The 22,229-nt window shown below is 42.4% G+C and overlaps 2 protein-coding genes across 5 annotated transcripts in view; one reads left to right on the top strand and one right to left on the bottom strand.

The window, feature by feature from the left end:
- The window catches only part of LOC139469347 (uncharacterized), a 48,207-nt gene extending 34,112 nt beyond the window's left edge, over positions 1-14,095 (bottom strand). For 3 of the 4 annotated variants that reach the window (XM_071251495.1, XM_071251493.1, XM_071251494.1), the window contains exons 1-10: positions 13,990-14,066; positions 13,102-13,219; positions 11,404-11,550; positions 9,228-9,380; positions 8,187-8,558; positions 6,414-6,657; positions 4,553-4,714; positions 4,253-4,320; positions 3,558-3,702; positions 2,592-2,620 (exon numbers count right to left, since the gene is read on the bottom strand). In XM_071251495.1, coding sequence (XP_071107596.1) covers positions 2,592-2,620; positions 3,558-3,702; positions 4,253-4,320; positions 4,553-4,714; positions 6,414-6,657; positions 8,187-8,558; positions 9,228-9,380; positions 11,404-11,550; positions 13,102-13,203 — 1,422 coding nt within the window. In that variant the 5' untranslated portion in view covers positions 13,204-13,219; positions 13,990-14,066. Of the gene's footprint in view, positions 1-2,591; positions 2,621-3,557; positions 3,703-4,252; positions 4,321-4,552; positions 4,715-6,413; positions 6,658-8,186; positions 8,559-9,227; positions 9,381-11,403; positions 11,551-13,101; positions 13,220-13,989 lie in introns of all 4 variants that reach the window. The other variant, XM_071251497.1, reaches the window with a different exon arrangement.
- Positions 14,096-16,411: 2,316 nt separating this feature from the next.
- Positions 16,412-20,148, top strand: LOC139469355 (small ribosomal subunit protein uS8A). The gene is made up of 4 exons (XM_071251508.1): positions 16,412-16,578; positions 18,446-18,525; positions 18,953-19,038; positions 19,974-20,148. Exons 1-4 carry the CDS (start codon positions 16,446-16,448, stop codon positions 20,065-20,067), a joined length of 393 nt encoding a protein of 130 aa, XP_071107609.1. The 5' UTR covers positions 16,412-16,445; the 3' UTR covers positions 20,068-20,148.
- Positions 20,149-22,229: the final 2,081 nt, after the last annotated feature.

Below are 22,229 nucleotides of genomic sequence, written 5' to 3'. Positions count from 1 at the left end.
CGTTATCTCGGACCTATTCTCCGGTCCCGACCGTCTTACTATAAAATGTTCATGCCTCATTATCTCGAATGTCCGGATATCTTGAAGTTACGACATGGTCCTTCTAGGTTCGAGTAAACGAGCTTTGACTGTACCAGGTCAAAGATTGTAAGTACCAGGTCAAAGAGTGTAAGGTAGAGGTCAAAGAGTGTATGTTCCAGGTCAAAGATTGTAAGTACGAGGTCAAACATTGTAAGAACCAGGTCAAAGATTGCAAGCACCACGTCAAAGATTGTAAGTTCCAGGTCAAAGATTGTAAATACAAGGTCAAAGATTGTAAGCACCAGGTCAAAGATTGTAAGCACCACGTCAAAGATTGTAAGCACCAGGTCAAAGATTGTAAGTACCAGGTCAAAGATTGTAAGGACCAGGTTGAGGATTGTAAGCACCAGGTCAAAGATTGTAAGTACAAGGTCAAAGATTGTAAGCACCAGGTCAAAGATTGTAAGCACAAGATCAAGGATTGTAAGTACCAGGTCAAAGATTGCAAGTTCCAGGTCAAAGATTGTATGTATCAGGTCAAAGATTGTAAGCACCAGGTCAAAGATTGTAAGTACCGGGTCAAAGATTGTAAGGTAGAGGTCAAAGATTGTAAGGTAGGTGTCAAAGATTTTAATACCAGGTCAAAGATTGTAAGTTCCAGGTCAAAGATTGTAAGTATCAGGTCAAAGATTGTAAGCACCAGGTCAAAGATTGTAAGGTAGAGGTCAAAGATTGTAAGATAGGTGTCAAAGATTTTAATACCAGGTCAAAGATTGTAAGTTCCAGGTCAAAGATTGTAAGTATCAGGTCAAAGATTGTAAGCACCAGGTCAAAGATTGTAAGGTAGAGGTCAAAGATTGTAAGTACCGGGTCAAAGATTGTAAGTACCAGGTCAAAGATTGTAAGCACAAGGTCAAAGATTGTAAGGTAGAGGTCAAAGATTGTAGGCACCAGGTCAAAGATTGTAAGTACCAGGGCAAAGATTGTAAGCACCAGGTCAAAGATTGTAAGCACCAGGTCAAAGATTGTAAGTTCCAGGTCAAAGATTGTAAGTACCGGGTCAAAGATTGTAAGTACCAGGTCAAAGATTGTAAGCACAAGGTCAAAGATTGTAAGTACCAGGTCAAAGATTGTAAGTACGAAGTCAAAGATTGTAAGGTAGAGGTACCTGGGCCCACTTGCTCAACACAATCTTAGCGCTAAGATGATCGTAGCTCCCATACTTTAGCATAGGCTAACAATAGTCTTAGCACTAAGATCGTTTTGTGCAAGTGGGCCTAGGTCAAAGATTGTAAGCACCAGGTCAAAGATTGTAAGCACCAGGTCAAAGATTGTAAGCACCAGGTCAAAGATTGTAAGTACCAGGTCAAAGATCGTGAGGTCGAGGTCAAATATTGTAAGAACCAGGTACCGGATCCCCTGAGCTGAGAGTACTCTTCACCCCGTTAATGAAACGTGAAACAAATCTATGTTTACTGAGCAACATTGTAACATTGATGTGGACGACATGTTTGACAATACACATGTCCTGTTGTTGGACAGCTATGTCATAACAGCATGGACCTAGATGACATCATGGAGTAGTGTCATGACAGCAGGGACCTAGATGACATCATAGAGCAGTGTCATGACAGCACGGACCTAGACGACATCATGGAGCAGTGTCATGACAGCACGGACCTAGACGACATCATGGAGCAGTGTCATGACAGCACGGACCTAGACGACATCATGGAGCAGTGTCATGACAGCATGGACCTAGATGACATCATGGAGCAGTGTCATGACAGCACAGACCTAGATGACATTATGGAGCAGTGTCATGACAGCATGGACCTAGACGACATCATGGAGCAGTTTCATGACAGCACAGACCTAGACGACATCATGGAGCAGTGTCATGACAGCAGGGATCTAGACGACATCATGGAGCAGTGTCATGACAGCACGGACCTAGACGACATCATGGAGCAGTGTCATGACAGCACGGACCTAGACAACAACATGGAGCAGTGTCATGACAGCATGGACCTAGACGACGTCATGGAGCAGTGTCATGACAGCATGGACCTAGACAACATCATGGAGCAGTGTCATGACAGCATGGACCTAGACGACATCATGGAGCAGTGTCATGACAGCACAGACCTAGACGACATCATGGAGCAGTGTCATGACAGCATGGACCTAGACGACGTCATGGAGCAGTGTCATGACAGCATGGACCTAGATGACATCATGGAGCAGTGTCATGACAGCACGGACCTAGATGACATGCCCAAGGGATGCAACTCTGCACAGCAAATAATGGCGCCTTAGAAGACTTGGCCACCCGTGTCCCCCTGCCACTGAGAGCCTGTCCAACCATTCCCATACACACTGCGTGACTGGCATCTAAATAGGGAAACATACAGTTTTATGGATAACAACGTCTGGTTTATTGCTACACCGCAGAAGTTGTTATCTATAAAGCTGTATGTTTTCTTACTTCTATACAGAACCCAGCACACCAACTACAGAGCTGTTGTAGACAACAAACACATCACCATGGAGATAGTAGCTCGGCCTACCTTGTTTCGGGGAGCACCTTTGCTGGACACTGGAAATACAAAACAACTAAAATCATTCAACATCAACATGTCTGTCTTAAAATCTTTTTCTCTATCTTGGACATGGGTCAACTAGTGTCACTATCTCGGACATGGGTCAACTAGTGTCACTATCTCAGACATATGTCAACTTGTGTCACTATCTCGGACATATGTCAACTTGTGTCACTATTTCAGACATGGGTCAACTAGTGTCACTATCTCGGATATGGGTCAACTAGTGTCACTATCTCGGACATGGGTCAACTAGTGTCACTATCTCGGACATGGGTCAACTAGTGTCACTATCTCGGACATGGGTCAACTAGTGTCACTATTTCAGACATGGGTCAACTAGTGTCACTATCTGGGACATGGGTCAACTAGTGTCACTATCTCGGACATGGGTCAACTAGTGTCACTATCTCGGACATGGGTCAACTAGTGTCACTATCTCGGACATGGGTCAACTAGTGACACTATCTGGGACATGGGTCAACTAGTGACACTATCTCGGACATGGGTCAACTAGCGTCACTATCTCGGACATGGGTCAACTAGTGACACTATCTCGGACATGGGTCAACTAGTGACACTATCTCAGACATGGGTCAACTAGTGTCACTATCTCGGACATGGGTCAACTAGTGTCACTATCTCGGACATGGATCAACTAGTGTCACTATCTCGGACATGGGTCAACTAGTGTCACTATCTCGGACATGGATCAACTAGTGTCACTATCTGGGACATGGGTCAACTAGTGTCACTATTTCAGACATGGGTCAACTAGTGTCACTATCTGGGACATGGGTCAACTAGTGTCACTATCTCGGACATGGGTCAACTAGTGTCACTATCTCGGACATGGGTCAACTAGTGTCACTATCTCGGACATGGGTCAACTAGTGTCACTATCTGGGACATGGGTCAACTTGTGTCACTCACATCGACTGTCTAGACTCTGAAGGAAGCTGACCTCCCTGGGCACGTCGGCCTTTCTGCGTGTCGGGTTGACAGACAACATGGCGGCACTGTACATCTTGTCCTGCATTCCATGGATCCGCGTCGCCAGTTTGTCCAGAGCAACGCGCTGCAGATAAAGTGTGTTTTTTAAAACTTGTGATGCATGTTTTTTCTGAAATTCATATATATCAGGACAAATATATCTATTACAAATACATGAATACTTTTACAAATACATGAATACAATTACAAATATATGAAAACCATTACAAATACATGAATACATTACAAATATATGAATACTATTACAAATACATGAATACATTACAAATATATGAACACTATTACAAACATATGAATGTTATTACAAATACATGAATACATGACAAATATATGAACACTATTACAAATATATGAATACCATTACAAATACATGAATACATGACAAATATATGAACACTATTACAAATATATGAATACCATTACAAATACATGAATACATTACAAATATATGAACACTATTACAAATATATGAACACTATTACAAATATATGAATACATTACAAACATATGAATACATTACAAATGCATCACATATGATACTGATACAGTTTAGGATTGCTGTGCAAGCTGGAACAACTCCTGCCACTAGGGAGTCCTTATATTAATGAACTTACATGGACGTCCTTTATATCACTGCCCTTCCGGTGGGGGCGCCATGGCAATTCCTCAAATTCAGAATCCTCTGTCAAAAGAAATTAACCTCAGCAACCAATTGTGTCCCTAACATCTGTCTACCTGGTATTCTAAAACATTTATAAAACAGAAATAACAACAAATTTCAGCCACGTACTTCCACTTATTTCAATATTTGCTTTTTTCAGCTATTAATATTCACATCACTGTCCAAACAAAGTGTATTATAATATCTAAGTTTTAGAAATGAAATAATTGGCAAAGATCATCTGAACTCTGACCTTTGTCAATGAATGTTCCTGGTACAGCCAGACCCACGTTGTGATAGGAGAGTGGATCCACATCCCTCATCACCTCAGCGAACTCGCTCAGTTCAAACCTGTGATGTTCCGAGTTCCAGTACGTTTGTGACATATCCTGGCTGTGACCTGGCTGTGCCTCGCCTGAAGAGTGATTGAGTGAGTGAGTGAGTCATAATGTGGGAGAAAGCACTCTGATTCTGGCATGACTAAGGGATGCAACTCTGCACACCGAATTGTGGCACCTTCGAGGCCTGGGCAACATGTACCCATGACTAGATGACAGCCTGACATTGAACCTGAAGAAAGGCGACACACCATGACATCTGACCCGAAGACAGGCGACACACCATGACATCTGACCTGAAGACAGGCGACACACCATGACATCGGACCTGAAGACAGACGACACACCATGACATCTGACCTGAAGAAAGGCAACACACCATCTCATTGGACCTGAAAACAGGTGACAAACCATGACATTGGACCTGAAAACAGGTGACACACCATGACATCGGACCTGAAAACAGGTGACACACCATGACATCGGACCTGAAAACAGGTGACAAACCATGACATTGGACCTGAAAACAGATGACATACCATGACATCGGACCTGAAAACAGGTGACACACCATGACATCAGACCTGAAAACAGGTGACACAACATGATATCGGACCTGAAAACAGGTGACACACCATGACATCTGACCTGAAAAACAGGCGACACACCATGACATCTGACCTAAAGACAGGCAACACACCATCTCATTGGACCTGAAAACAGGTGACAAACCATGACATTGGACCTGAAAACAGGTGACACACCATGACATCGGACCTGAAAACAGGTGACACACCATGACATCAGACCTGAAAACAGGTGACACAACATGATATCGGACCTGAAAACAGGTGACACACCAGGACATCGGACCTGAAAACAGGTGACAAACCATGACATTGGACCTGAAAACAGGTGACACACCATGACATCGGACCTGAAAACAGGTGACACACCATGACATCGGACCTGAAGAAAGGCGACACACCATGACATCTGACCTGAAGACAGGCGACACAACATGACATCTGACCTGAAGAAAGGCGACACAACATGATATCGGACCTGAAAACAGGCGACACACCATGACATCGGACCTGAAAACAGGTGACACACCATGACATCGGACCTGGAGAAAGGCGACACACCATGACATCGGACCTGAAGAAAGGCGACACACCATGACATCGGACCTGAAGACAGGCAACACACCATGACATCTGACCTGAAGACAGGCGACACACCATGACATCTGACCTGAAGAAAGGCGACACAACATGACATCTGACCCGAAAACAGGCAACCCATCATGACATCTGACCCGAAGACAGGTGAAACACCATGACATCTTACCTGAAAACAGGCGACACACCATAAAATCTGACCTGAAAACAGGCAACACAACATGACATCTGACCTGAAGACAGGCGACACAACATGATATGACTATGTGCCAGGTCAACACATAGTGGTAGTGGTTGTTGTCTAGGTGCCCCGGAGCACCCAGCCTAACCCTAGGCATATATAGTCAAGGTCACGTGACATTTAGTAAGAAATAAATATAAATGTAAACAGTAAATCATCAGTGACATACTCGCACATCTCGTTTAGGATGGCAGACGGCAAAATGGGGATTAACAAATAGGATTAGCATCTTATAAATAACAGCAATTAAGTGTTTCAAGGCATATAGATGTCATGGCTCCAGGGTAATGAGCCTTTGCAATTAAATGTTCTTCAGACAATGGGTGTCGTAAATCAGTCGCTATGACATACCTGTCAGGGGCTTCTCGCCCCCATCATGCAAGGTTGCTATGGTGACCTTGCTTTTTGGAGTGGACACCTCAGTGAGGAAGGTTGGCATCTGTTCCACTTTTGGCACAGCCTCAGTTGGTGACGAAGCACAATGTTGGTCACTGGCCTGGCTGTTCGAATCTCCCCCCTTGTCTGAGTGAAGGTCACTGGCCTGGCTGTTGGAGGCACCCCCCTCACTATCAGGCTGGGATGCCTCATCTTCGATCTGATGAAACAGTGAAACAAAAAACAAAACAAGGGATGAAATACTACACAGGAATGTGATTATCATGATTATTGCGAAAAAGATACATTGTAACTCTGTTTTGCAATTATCATGATAACAAAATTCCTCTGTAGTGCAATCAGGAGAGTTGCTCCTGTAATCATTGATGTATTAAGACCTAGTAAAATCCTAGATATTTTTTATGTTTTTACTTCTCCTTCATTACTCTTTAATGCATATTACTGCTGGTTCTTGACAGAGGAAAGAGCTGTGTGAAGGTCTTTGCTTGAAGAAGTTGTTTCAACTACCTGAGAGGCAAACCCTATCGGGCAGCTCCCACGTGAACAAAGGAAGTGACGTCACGGATCCTCACATTACTCTGGAGTCCGGACATCGGAAGGCATTATGGGGAGGTAGATCTGCGATGGGTGGGTCCCTTTAGACGCAGTAATACAGGATAAGTATACAAATATAAAAAATATCTAGGATTTTACTAGATTTTTTACTTATCCTGCATTTCTCCTTCATGCATCGGTGGAGGGAATCGCTGGAGGGCATACATTCAGATGTGGACTTTCATCTTTTTTTCCAGACTCTGTTCCCTTAGCCAATCCTTGGCTGTGTGGTCAGCTTCAGGTGACCACTCCATGTATGGGAAACTCCAATTCCCTCAGCCCGTCCTCGGCTGTGTGGTCGGCATCAATGAGCGTTACATGGAAGGGAAGAGTCAGGTATGCGTTGTGTCCGGGTACTACGCAGGCCTTCGACGATAACCCTCTCAAGTTAACGCCTTAGACTGGAGTTCTGAGCCGTGCAAGTGGGGCATGAACCCTCTGGTCCAGGGCATTCTGCAATGGGAGGTTGAAAGGCCGGCTCTGGACTGGAGGCGAGGTCAGTGACGTGTAGTCGAGGTGACCTGTTGGGCCACGACCTCAGAGGCCAACCCTGGGCTGCCTTCTGCTCCTGAGGTCACAGATACCGGTATGAAGAGGTGTCAGCGTTGTCTACGGCGATCCTTGGATCGTCTGATGTAGCAACGGAGCACTCTAACAGAGCACAGATATAGATGGAGCTCTTGTTCATCTTCCGTGCCCACAATCAAAGACAGGTTTACCATTGTTTTTGTTTTTAAGAAAACACCAGCAGGTGTAAAAATGTTATGCACATGTTAAAACACACAATGTTTTACAAGATACAAACCGTATGCACAATACAAGCACAATGAACATTAACTCAAGAAGCAAAACAAGTGAGGGTTTGAACATGTTTATGCTACAGGTCTTCACTCAGCAATTGACAAGAGTAATGTGAGGATCCGTGACATCACTTCCTTTTTTCACGTGGGTATCTGTGTGATAGGGTTGGCCTCTCAGCTAATTGAAACAACTTCTTCAAGCAAAGACCTTCACACAGCTATTTTCTCTGTCAAAAACAAGCAGTAATATGCATTAAGGAGTAATGCAGGATAAATAAAAAACATTTTCGTGGATGACAGGGTAAAGTGAGGAGATATACACCAGCCAACATACCTCCTCATCAGATGATTCCTCTGTTGATGACTCCTCGCTCTCAGCAAATATGATTGGCTTATGTTTGTAGAGAGGCTCGGGGGTGGCTTGCCGTATCATCTCCATAGTCCGCCTTTCCACCTCCCGGAGTGCCTTGGCTCGCTTCAGAGCTGCCGTCAGTGACCCTGCTTCGGATGAGGCACTCTGCCCATACCGTGTTCTAAAGGGTCTGAGAGTGATGTCGTGATGGTGCAGGTTGAGGACACTCAGTGGATGGCCGTCCATCTGGTCAGAGCCAGCATCACTCATCTGTGGCTTCTCCGAGTCGTCGCTGTCCCGATCCCCCGCGTCACTTGGTGGGGGCAGCTCTGTCAGGGCCAGGAGGGGTTGACTCTGAGGACGTACAGTGAGGACATACAGTGACTAAAGGACCTTCAGTGAGGATGTACAGTGAGGACATACAGTGACTCAAGGACCTTCAGAGAGGACGTACAGTGGGGACATACAGTGACTCAAGGACCTTCAGTGAGGACGTACAGTGAGGACATACAGTGACTCAAGGACCTTCAGTGAGGAAAGACAGTGAGGACATACAGTGACTCAAGGACCTTCAGTGAGGAAAGACAGTGAGGACATAGTGTCTCAATGAGGACATGCAGTGACTCAAGGACCTTCAGTGAGGATATACAGTGACTCAAGGACCTTCAGTGAGGACGTACAGTGACTCAAGGACCTTCAGTGAGGTGAGGACGTACAGTGAATAAAGGACCTTCAGTGAGGAAAGACAGTGAGGACATACAGTGACTCAAGGACCTTCAGTGAGGACATACAGTGACTCAAGGACCTTCAGTGAGGACGTACAATGAGGACATACAGTGACTCAAGGACCTTCAGTGAGGACGTACAGTGAGGACATACAGTGACTCAAGGACCTTCAGTGAGGAAAGACGGTGAGGACATAGTGTCTCAATGAGGACATGCAGTGACTCAAGGACCTTCAGTGAGGACATACAGTGACTCAAGGACCTTCAGTGAGGACATACAGTGAGGACATAGCGTTACCTTGAGCCTCTGCTTCCCGCACAGCGCCCCCATCTTGTCCTCAAGCCAGATGACCCGCTTCCTGGCAGCGTTGATGTCACCGTGACCATTGTAGAGGGCATCATCGAGGTCAGTGCGGGCATAAGCCACTTCCTGGTTTAGTTTCTGCATCACCTGTAGGAAAATTATCCTTTAAAACCGATTATCTTCAGGCATAATGTACAACAAGTGTTCCATGAGCAAGGCACTAAGGGTGGAATTAGTCCCCACAGCACGTGCATTGCTTACCCTGCTGAGTCAACAGAGCAGTATGCAATAATATGATCCTCTTTGCATTCTCAGCCCCCTGGGGAGTATACATCTTTGCTTTTATGATCCTGAAATATGGCTTAGTTCAGTCTATATATACTCATACACAAAAGAAACGCAAGTCGAGTATGCAGAAAACATGTTATTTATTTTCAACAGTAAAGACAAGAAATACTAATAGGGCAAGATTGACAAAAATTTGACTGAAGACAGTTTAATGTATTAAAAGGCAGATGACATAATTGTTTTTTTTCAAATGTTAAGGGCTTACACAGTTTTGGGTCAATACCTGGTGTGACCACCATTAGCATTGATCACTGCCATACATCTCCTGTACATTGAGTGGATCAGATGATTTGTGAAGGCCCTAGGGATCCTCCTGCACATATCCAGAGCAGCTGTGCGTAGTTCATCGGCAGTTGTAGGGACTGGGCGCACATTGTGCAGATGCCTTTGAACCTCATCCCACAAGTGTTCGATGGGGTTCAGATCAGGGCTGAGGGCTGGCCACGGTAGAACACGGATGTTGTGTTGTTGCAGAAAGGCCATGGTAGCGCTGGCAACATGGGGACGAGAGTTGTCCTGCTGGAAAATGTGTTGTTGATGTTGTGCAAAAAATGGAACAATGTGGGGTCTGATCACTTGGTCGATATACTGCTGAGCAGTGACGCCGTGTCCCCGCCCTTGACCAACATTCAGAAAGCACATGGGTCCAAGTCTCACATTAAGTCCAATCCCTGCCCATATCATGACGCTAGGTCCACCCCATGGATCCCTTTCCACAACGTTTCTGTCAGCAAAACGATCACCTCGACGCTGCCAAATTCCGACTCTTCTGTCTGATGTTCATGCTAAAAGTGCTTTGGTTATACAACAGTCATGCTAACGGTGCCTTGGTTATACAACAGTCAAGCTAACAGTGCCTTGGTTATACAACAGTCAAGCTAACGGTGCCTTGGTTATACAACAGTCATGCTAACAGTGCCATGGTTAGACGGAATTCATGCTAACAGTGCCTTGGTTATACTGCAGTCATACTAACAGTGCCTTGGTTATACAACAGTCATGCTAACAGTGCCTTGGTTAGACGAAATTCATGCTAAAAGTGCCTTGGTTATACAACAGTCATGCTAACAGTGCCTTGGTTAGACGAAATTCATGCTAAAAGTGCCTTGGTTATACAACAGTCAAGCTAACAGTGCCTTGGTTATACAGCAGTCATGCTAACAGTGCCATGGTTAGACGGAATTCATGCTAACAGTGCCTTGGTTATACAGCAGTCATGCTAACAGTGCCTTGGTTTTACAACAGTCATGCTAACGGTGCCTTGGTTATACAAAAGTCATGCTAACAGTGCCATGGTTAGACGAAATTCATGCTAAAAGTGCCTTGGTTATACAGCAGTCATGCTAACGGTGCCTTGGTTATACAACAGTCATGCTAGCAGTGCCATGGTTAGACGAAATTCATCCTAACAGTGCCTTGGTTATACAGCAGTCATGCTAACGGTGCCTTGGTTATACAACAGTCATGCTAATGGTGCCTTGGTTATACAAAAGTCATGCTAACAGTGCCATGGTTAGACGGAATTCATGCTAACAGTGCCTTGGTTATACAGCAGTCATACTAACAGTGCCTTGGTTATACAACAGTCATGCTAACAGTGCCTTGGTTATACAACAGTCATACTAACAGTGCCTTGGTTATACAACAGTCATGCTAACGGTGCCTTGGTTATACAACAGTCATACTAACAGTGCCTTGGTTATACAGCAGTCATACTAACAGTGCCTTGGTTATACAACAGTCATGCTAACAGTGCCTTGGTTAGACGGAATTCATGCTAACAGTGCCATGGCCTAAGAAACATCAACAGAAACATGCTGACCTGTAATGCCACAGTAAGTTGCTCCGACTTGTTGTGAATTTCCTGTACAACTTCCTTTTGTGCCAGCAGATCGTCGGAGACCTTGGCCTTTTCCAGATCCACCAGAGCTCTCCTCAGATCTTCCTGCGTGGCCCTCACATTCAGGATCTGAATACACATGCAGAAAGGTACACTCATTTCTAGCCAACACATGCAGAATGGTACACCTATTTCTAGCCAACACATGCAGAATGGTACACTCATTTCTAGCCAACACATGCAGAATTATACACTCATTTCTAGCCAACACTTGCAGAAAGGTACACTTATTTCTAGCCAACACTTGCAGAATGGTACACTTATTTCAAGCCAACACATGCACCATGACACCCTCATCATCAATCTTTCTTTCATGATTTGGCAAAATAGTCAGATGTACAAGTATATCGATATTTGAATCTCATACTACTTCATGCGATATCCAACTGCACCCTGCTACATCACACGACATCACGCTACATCACACTACATCACACGACATCACACTACATCACGCTACATCACACGACATCACGCTACATCACACGACATTACACGACATCACACTACATCGCACTACATCGCACTACATCACGCTACATCACACGACATCACTCTACATCACGCTACATCACACGACATCACACTACATCACACGACATCACGCTACATCACACGACATCACGCTACATCACACGACATTACACGACATTATACGACATCACACTACGTCACACTACATCACGCTACATCACACGACATCACACTACATCACACGACATCACACGACATCACCCTACATCACGCTACATCACGCTACATCACACGACATCACACGACATCACACTACATCACGCTACATCACGCTACATCACACGAAATCACGCTACATCACACTACATTACACGACATCACACTACATCACACTACATCACGCTACATCACACTACATCACACAACATCACACTACATTACACGACATCACGCTACATTACACTACATCACACGACATCACACTACATTACATGACATCACACTACATTACACGACATCACACTACATCACACTACATCACACGACATCACACTACATTACACGACATCACACAACATCACACTACATCACACGACATCACACTACATTACACGACATCACACTACATTACACTACATCACACTACATCACGCTACATCACACGACATACTTAGCTCTAAATTCAAGTTTGTAATGTAATACACATTCTTGTCTAGTTACCGGGATTATCAATCTCATGACAACCTAGATCACAGAAATCAATTCATTATAATTATTATTATTATTACTATTATTTACATATGGAAGCCATACTGGTACATTTGTTTTCTTAGTTGAGGATATATTTGTTGGAAGATTAATTATCTGTTTCATTATTCAAAAACAACTCACAAACATTTACACGACCATCTCTATATAATTGTTGCAGTGATTTAATCAAATAAGTATTAATCTGCCTTTTCATTTTGACTTCATGCACCATTCATTGAAATTCTAACCTTCACTTTATTTATTTGTAAAATGCTGATTCATTCCAAACACATTCAGACAGGTCTGATTTGGAATGAGTTTTCTAGAATTCTCATCTTATTCCAAACTAGCACATCAATCCTAACAAAGAGCTACATAGCAAAGAAAGTGTTGTACATGTTCCTCCATGAGAAGATCAGAGCGATGCTGAATGTTGTATTCTGTCTGCAGCAGCACCCCACTCTGGGGGGTGTCAGGACGCTTCGCCAACCACGCCATCTTCACTATTGCACACCTGAAATGAATTATTCATCCTTAATAATCATATGATCTCAGGGTTATAAAATAGGAGATAAACATACATTGAAAACACAATATATTTATCTCCATTCTACCGTGACCAAATAAATATGAACACTTTGCAATGGTGTCAGCAAATATATTGAGTGAAGCGTCATAGGTTGAGTAAAGTGTTTTGATAGGGTTGGAGATTTTATGGAGTCACAGACAACAGCAATATGGCACTTTATACAATCAAGTTGTTTGTGCACACCATAATACTTCACTTGTACTTATGACAGGCGCTGTAAGTATGTAGCATGACAATTTTATAAGTTAACATGAGGCAGGCATCCCTTAAGAAAACTAAGCAAGCCTTGCAAAGGTTTTGTTTTACACCGCACATCCACTATTGTGACTTCATATCGCATTGTGCCGCAAATGATATGACATACTGCTTATGGTAGATTATTTGCAAATGAACATATTCCAATTTCCAATTAGGCCTATCAGAAACTTGAAAGTCACAAAATGAACACAACAGGATCGACCCAATTCATCCAGTAGTTTTCAAAGATTATGGCGATCAGGTCTAAAATGAAGACGAGAAGTGGTCACACCCTGTCTCAAATAACTACACAGGCAGTAAACGTGTAAAATTACTGAAATGGGGGCGATCTCTCTAAGTTACCAACAGATCAAAGCTACTTAGATGGTCTAACAACTTGCTAAATTAGTCCTTAAAGGTACAATATACATAAATGTTATCAGGATTCATTATCTTACGTTGTCTGTAAATGTGTCACATCATAAAAGAGGTTTGATCGTTTCCTAGTTGCAGCACTCTGATCTGCCTCGCTCAATCTTGCTTCAGCAGGTGCTTGTGTCGGCCATGTCAAGATGGCGACGTACACAAACTTCAAACTCCCGGTTGCTAAGGCTGATTGAAGCAGTTAAGACAAAGTAAAACAAATCAGCTTTAGTGGAAATCGCTTCTTAAAATCAGATTTCATCGTTGAAATACTGTTTTGTTTTATGAATACTTCTCAGAGACAATATTTGTTGAAAATATGAATACCCGGAAGTGACCCCGATTCACCCGGAAACAGCCTCGATTCGGTCTTTTCAAGCCGCCATCTTCCAGAGGTAGAAAGAAAACACGATAGCTGCATAATATAATCAGAGAAATCCGAAATAAATGACTATATATATGTTATTATAATATAAGAAATATATATATCAATGTCAGTGGTTTTGTAAAGCGTCTCAATTTATGTTGTAGTCTGTGTTATAGTAAAGGCCTTGCATGATTTCTTCAGTTACCCTCTTCCCCGAAGCATGATCGGTATTCACGTTCATGTTTATTGACATCAACGCTCTCGACTGTATGTTGCCTCTTTAGGTGCTCTGATGAAATACGTGTGTAGTAATTAATTATACAACTAAATCAGCGATCTATATTTGATTTGAAAGTATTTGTATAGTTATTTATGCAGGTGTGTTCAAGAGACCAGCTTTTATCGAGTGGGTTTAGGCATGTGCCAAAAGTTTTAGAATCAGGACACCAATGAATAGTATCCAATATGTAATCGGTTTATATCATTTCTCCCACGAATCATGAAACCTGGAATGACAAGATCCCACATATTTTAAAACTATCTGGTTGGAATGTGTTCACTTTCATGTGGTGTGACTACCAACTCTATTATATGACAGACGAGGCCTGTTCAGGGGCTTTCAGTGTGAGTTTAGATATGATGGGGGTTAGCTGGCATAGAAATTTGCACTTGACTGAAATTGTTTGTTGAATGCAGTATTCTAAGTATTAAAAATTGTTATGAAAGTTTGCAAAAATAATACACATAGGTTACAGCAGCATCATGAAAATGTTTTTGTTTAACGCTGCACTCGGCAATATTCAAGCTATGTGACAGCGGTCTGTAAATAATTGAGGCTAGGCCAGACAATCCAGTGACTGACATAAGCATCGACCCATAATATTGGGATACATATAAGTAATGGTGGGACGATACACCAATGCATCAGTAGATTGTGATATTTTACTTCCCAATACAAGTATCGATCTTAGTCGCACACAACTTACAAAATATCAGTTCATACCTTAAATGGTTACTTTAATGTCTGTTACATCAAACACTAATTAGTAGTGAAATTAGTAGTGAAAAAGGAAATATTTTCATCCGTAAATCGTCAGTGTGCCAGGTATTTGACTTTCCTGTCCATGAAAAAGATGGCTTACACACCACAGATCAGAGCTTTTATAAGTATCATGATGCGTATCTGATCGCACAGTTGGTGTATCGTCCCAGCCCTAAGACATGGTTTTGAAATGAGGCTCAAAAATAGAATGTATGCAATGAATTAATTTCAAAGTACAAATGTGTAAATCCAGTTTTACATGTCACATAAACGAGGCGCAGAAGTGTGCTTGACTTGCATTTCGCAATTTTGCATTTCACAATTTTGCATTTCTCAATGAAGAGAGACACATGCTCTTTTGCTTTCTCTGTCCCAGTGGGCATTCGAGGTTAGAATTGCTCTCCATCAACGTGTACTACTTGGAATAGGTGGAATATTGCTGAATGTGGCAGTAAACAAACAAATACTTCTTTCTCTGAATGGCAAAAGTATAATTAAGTCTTTATAATCAACAACTGCTAAATAAAAGCATCAGGGAAATATTGAGGCAAATGTCCCCACTTACTTAGTATAAGCTGGCTATTGTTCCCACATTTGGTAGGACACTGGTATGACTGTTGAAAGCACAGGGCTGAGGGTTTGCAGAATTTCCCCTTGTTTTTCAGATGTTGTGAATGTTTGGTGTAGTTGGCATTTCAGGTGAATTAATACCACAAGATAGGATCATACAATGCTGTTATTGAAATTTCAGCACTGAGATGTTTTCTTTGTTTATTTTAGTTTGTATATTGCACTCAGCAATATTCCAGCTATATGACTGCGCTCTGTAAATCGAGTTTGGATCAGACAATCCAGTGATTGACATTATGAGCATTGATCCACATTATTGGGATACGATGACATGCATCAGCCAAGTGTGTGAGCCTGACCATCAGAACTCGTTAGTCGCCTCTAACAACACGCATTGTCGCCTTTTATGGCAAGCATGGGTTGCTGAAGACCTCTTCTACCCCATATTTTCACGGATCCACTAAGATGTATATAGATGTAAATGAATATGTTGTTTTCTTACAGGCATCAAAATGGTTCGCATGAACGTGTTGGCGGATGCTCTGAATGCCATTGCTATGGCTGAGAAGCGTGGCAAGAGACAGGTGCTCATCAGACCTTGCTCTAAAGTGATTGTCCGCTTCCTCACCGTCATGATGAAACATGGTATGTAAATCTTCAACCGATCTTGGATCTAACGACACAGTACACAACCAGTGGTTTTTTTGTTCTATGATTATGTGGGTGCAGTGGTTACTTGCTGGGTCAATGTCAGATCAGACTACTGAACACTTTTGAAAGAATGTTGGCAGATGTTCTTGGTTCACCATCAGCAGAAGGGTCTGTGTTATGTGCTGATGATGACTGGTAGGCCCGCCCCCTCAGACATCCAGAGGTGCTGTGTGGTTGAAAAAATAAATTTCTATAAGTATAACCCAAATAATATATACAGTCAAGTCCCATTAATCCGACATTGACTTGAGGGAGATAATATTTATATATACTGAACCACAAAAGAAACATCACCCCAAGTAACATTGCATGAAAAGTTGTCCTTTAAATACCTGGGTAATTTTTGTCAAAGTTTCTCAAATTTAACATTACCTTGTCCTGAAAAATGAAATTTGATGATAAAAAAAACCCAAAGCAGATGACAATATAATGCATCACGACAATGGCCATGGTAACCACGTGAGTTCCGTGCAAATTGAAATGCACATGCGTTCCCCCATTTCTTGCCCTACATAAATCGACCCAGATCGGATAACATTTATTCGTTATTGAATTGCGACCACATGCCAAGATTGACAAGAAATCAGCGACACCAAGCCCTTGGACAATTGCAAGCTGGACAAACCGCCCAGCAAGTAGCCAATGCATTTGAAGTTCACGCAAGGACAATGTATAGCCTCCAGCAACGATACCAAACCACCAACACTACAGATGACCGACCACTTAGTGGAAGACCAAGGGTCACCACCCGACATCAGGATCGTCAGATTGTGCGACAGCATCTTCAAGATCGCTTTGTTACTGCTGTGGAAACTGCTCGACAGACCATGGGGACACACCAGGCAGGGACACATTAGTGTGGACACTGTGCATCGATGATTGACGAACAGACACCTCCACTGTCACAGGCCACACCAAGGACCCATTCTGACATGTCATCGCCGGGACCGTCATCAGTGTGTACCACAGCACCAGCAGTGGAGAAGAGAACATTTGTCACTTTAATTTCAACCTTGATGATCAGTTTTGCCAAGTTTTATCTTTTTAATAAGTCTTAAAGTATGTTTACAGTGTTTGGATATATCTATCCATGGTGACGTTTCTTTTGTGGTTCAGTATATTTCATATGAAACCAGTCAACACCCAATGTGAAGCCATACTCTGTTATCTGGAGCCCTGGTCACTGCAGTTTAGTAATTGGTTTTCTTCCACTCAGAAGTGACTATATGGGCTGTTTACACTATTGCAATTGTACTTCTGTAGTATTGTGATAGCAGTATGCCAAATTTAAGGCATTATGATATTAATCAATGTAAAAGAAATGAATACAATATTGCAGACAAACTCATTGGCCCTTTACTTCCTGTTGCTACTCGAACCTAAAGGAAATAACTCTAATCTGAAGTTGTCATAATCATTACTAACCAACACACAGGCAGGTTTGGAATTCACATAATTTGTTTATTTAATAATCAATTGCAACTTTTGAAACTATCAAATTTTAGGCATACTCCCAACAAATACTATGGCATTTTTAAAGTCTTGTTGATACAGTACAATTGTAGGGTAAACAGTTGCAAGAAATCGATATATCGTTTCACTTTTACTTCGATTACTTGCCATGATGTGAAGTAGCTCATACTGGGTCTACTTGCCATGACGTGAGTCAGTCTGTACTTGGTCTGCTTGCTATGACGTGAGGTAGAATCTATGAACTTTAAATTCTTTTGCTATTTCGATGATTTGAAATTTGTGATTAAACTTATAATATGACAGATTTGAGATCTTTTTCATTTTGCAGGATACATTGGTGAATTTGAGATTGTTGATGATCATAGAGGCGGAAAGATTGTAGTGAACCTGACAGGAAGATTAAACAAAGTAAGTTGGAGTGTCTCCTTGTGCATCTTAGTCAATATGGGGTTGTTGCTATTCTAGTCAACAAAACTAGACACGGCCTGGTTCAAGTAAGAGGGAAAGCAGCGTGTGGTCGGACCAGTAAGCACTCGAATTACGTAGCAAATAGTCTCTCTACTAACGATAGTTTGCCAATAAACTGCAAATTGTGCAATTCCGGGATGTGTGATAAGACACACCGGGATTCAATAATTTAAGATTGTGTCAAGGTCATTGTTTTTTCAAATGGAATTTATTTTAAAATGTGTACACTAACCATAAACATAATTAGCATGATATAGTTGTGTGGATTATTGAGAACAGACATTGATTTGTCTGGACTTAAAGTGTGTATTCTGTGGAGGTTTCTGTTGGGTGATGTGTTCTGTATCAGTTACAATTTGTTATTCAGTGTGGTGTGATCAGTCCGAGATTTGACATCGCCCTTCGTGATATGGAGAAGTGGACAACAAATCTACTGCCATCAAGACAGTTTGGGTAGGTGCTTGTTGCACTATAGTTTCAGGAGAGCAAGTAAAAATGAACGTTATATAATCACAGAATACATTACTGAGATGAGGGAGAATGCTATGGATGCAACCATTGTTTTCCCTTGATATTTGACGTGCTTAACCTCCGTATGTTGCTGATGAAAACTAGATCAGACTTCTACAGTTTGGCTATCAGTGTGGATGCAATCAGTTGGTTTTCCTTGAGATATTCTTTTCAAATATCAACTTCTATTATGCACTTGTGACTTTTTAATTTCCTGACCTTCAACTCTCTCTTTTTTCATTTTTGTCCGAGTTGCATGATACCCTTTTTTGCCATGGTTCCCTCTCCCCCTTGGCGTTTAATGGCGTACTGCAAATTCCTGTTTTTCAATGATTAAGTAGAAAAGAGCAAACCCAGCTTACATGCCCTGTGTTAAGATAGGTAAATTCATGCATGCGGTTGACTTGGCTTGACTTGACGTTGGCTTGGCCTGACATCATTTGACAGCTTGGAGTTAAGACATTATGTTTAATTTGGCTAAAAAGAATAATAGTGTTGTATCTCAGGCACCATTTCGTTTTTATTTCCATTTAAATATTTTTAAAAAAATCATAATGCTTAAAAACATTACGATCCAATATAGCACACGGTTACTTCCGTTTACATACTCACTGCTTCACTGTGTATCTCGTGTTGTGGTCATGGTGTCAATAGGGAGTTCCGATGCTTGTTTATGTTGGGAGACCCCTTCCCAGGTTGATGGAACACAACTGTTTATTTGGATACATAATTGTTTATACAAGCTAAAAAACAAACCAAACCCACCCGCCTGCACTATATTTTGCCTGAGTCATTGCCTGAGAACCAATTCTTTTATTTTTTTAAGCATTAAGTGTTGATTTTTGACCGTGTTATGATCTGGCTGTTTTCATCTTCAGTTACCTCATCCTGACCACGTCTGGGGGAATCATGGACCATGAAGAGGCCAGGAGGAAACACTTGGGGGGGAAGATATTGGGCTTCTTCTTCTAGTGATGACATTAATGTGAAAGAGACTCGACCAGTCGTGGTGACCCTTCCATGTATGCCCAGAAATAAATGGTTGGGGAAAAATGACAGTTTTTTGTGGTTTATTCCTGCGATGACAAGGTCAAAACAACACACTGGACAACCTATGATGTCATGTTCAGGATGCATGGGTCTGTACATGGTGTTGGATTGTCTGCCAAACACAGTGTGCTCTGCATGGTCAAGAATATGGGGCTGACTGGGTGCTGAGGACTGAGAGTTGTCTTCGTTTCTGACATATTGTGGGGAAAACTTTGTGAGTTACTTGAGAACAAGACATCAGTTGATCTCACACGGTCATTCAGACAGAACAATGTGTGTCCATATTGGATCTTTTATCTGAACCACTGACACTGCTCCACAGCAATGCAGTTCTGTTGGGTTGGACTGACATGCGACCTGGGTTCTGTTGCTTTTCAGATGGCAAGAAAAAGCAAATCGTTTCATAAGGGCTATGCAGCAGGTTCGGAGTTTGTCTCACACACACACACACAGACACACACACACACACACACAAATTCCCATTCTTGAATAGTAAATACACATTAATCTAAATAAGCGCAATATGGTCTGTCTTGTTCAGTCTATATATGTATATGCTGTAGCTGGAATATTGCTGAGTGGCATTATGCCAGCTCAGCCGTAGGGAAAACGGTGACCGGTGAAGATCTGGGGTAGAACAGGTCTTCAGCAACCCATGCTTCCTGTAAGTGACAGGCGACTAACGGGATAGGGTGGTCAGGCTCGGATGCATGTCATCTTATCCCAATTGCGTGGATCAATGGTCATGATGTCAATCACGGGATTGTCTGGTCCAGACTCGATTATTTACAGATCACGGTCATATAGCTGGAATATTGCTGAGTGTGGCGTTAAAACAACAAACAAACACACGTTGCATAAATAGGTAAGTATTTATTGCCTGACGCCGCACAGCAGTACTACCAGTAAGTTAATTTTAAGACGGCTCGGATATTCCTTCGTGAGATTCCCCAGACGGGTAGGTTACGTGTAACATCGCCATCACGCACGCTGTACAGCCTTCACAGTGTACTCCTATGGTATCGATTATTTATGAACGTTATTAATAATTAAATTGCGACTTACGGGATCGGGTGGTCATGCTCGCAGACTTGGTTGATGCATGTCATCGTATCTCAATTGCATGGATCGATGCTCATGATGTCAATCACTGGATTGCCTGGTCCAGACTCGATTATTTACAGACCACCCATTTAGTTGGTATATTGCTGAGTGCGGCGTTAAACAACAAACAAACAAACAAATTGTTGAATTAGATGTTGGAATGAAGCAGCATTATTTGCCAGGAACATTCAATATGGCAAGGTTGTTCCATCTTCCCGAGGCAAGGGAGTTAACCGACTATAAAATTCCAGTTTCTACCCCTGCCGAACTAGGCTGGAATTAAGGCGATATATCTTTGCTGGACTAACGAGTCTGATTTGATGCACTTCGCAAAGTAACACCCGTTTTATCACGATACAGATTTTAATTATCGATCAGATCGTCTTGACTGGGTGCCGCCATTTTGTTTGAAGCAAATGCATGTGACATGAGAGGTGGAATTTGATTGGTCAAGATGAGGGATATATAAGGGGCATAACTCGTAATAGCCAGTGGTGGCTCTTCGATCGAACCCAGAAAAATCCAGCCTAGTTCGGCAAGGGTGGAAACTGGATTTTTACCGTCAGTTACCTACCTTGCCACGGGAAGAATGGGGTGGTTCAGCTACTGTGTTTTGTGCTACAAAGACCTAAATAGTGGCTGAAAGTGACAGTTGAGATTATTTGTAAAAGGCAGAGGTTTTCAGCAGAAGTATAGGAATGTTTGTGTTTATGTCACCACTGGCCTCATGGCTTCACGTATCCTAGTCTGTTGTGTTTGTTGAATTGAAACTAAAACATCACGGTACGGTAAGAACCCAATCGTATTGTTATTATTGACTGTTAATCTCATTAATACTGACCATTTCTGCTGTTCATCGAACTTGTTTCTCAAAATGAGGTGTAATGTGTTCTACATTTGTCAACCCTATCACCTGGAACACCGCCTCAGTCCGTGCCACGTGATCACAGCGCTGAGTAAGTAATAATAACCGAGTTGGC

This window comes from Haliotis cracherodii, unplaced genomic scaffold (assembly GCF_022045235.1).
Source record: "Haliotis cracherodii isolate W230 unplaced genomic scaffold, xgHalCrac1.p SCAF_2, whole genome shotgun sequence".
Lineage (NCBI taxonomy): Eukaryota > Metazoa > Mollusca > Gastropoda > Lepetellida > Haliotidae > Haliotis > Haliotis cracherodii.
This window is presented reverse-complemented; position numbering and strand designations above follow the sequence as displayed.

What these genes read in the sequence shown, in the direction of transcription:
- LOC139469355 (XM_071251508.1), top strand. Translation starts at nt 16,446, where the DNA reads ATGGTTCGCATGAACGTGTTGGCGGATGCTCTGAATGCCATTGCTATG. An exon ending in CACCGTCATGATGAAACATG is followed by an intron (nt 16,579 to 18,445) that starts GTATGTAAATCT and finishes TTCATTTTGCAG; the next exon opens with GATACATTGGTGAATTTGAG. An exon ending in CTGCCATCAAGACAGTTTGG is followed by an intron (nt 19,039 to 19,973) that starts GTAGGTGCTTGT and finishes TTTCATCTTCAG; the next exon opens with TTACCTCATCCTGACCACGT.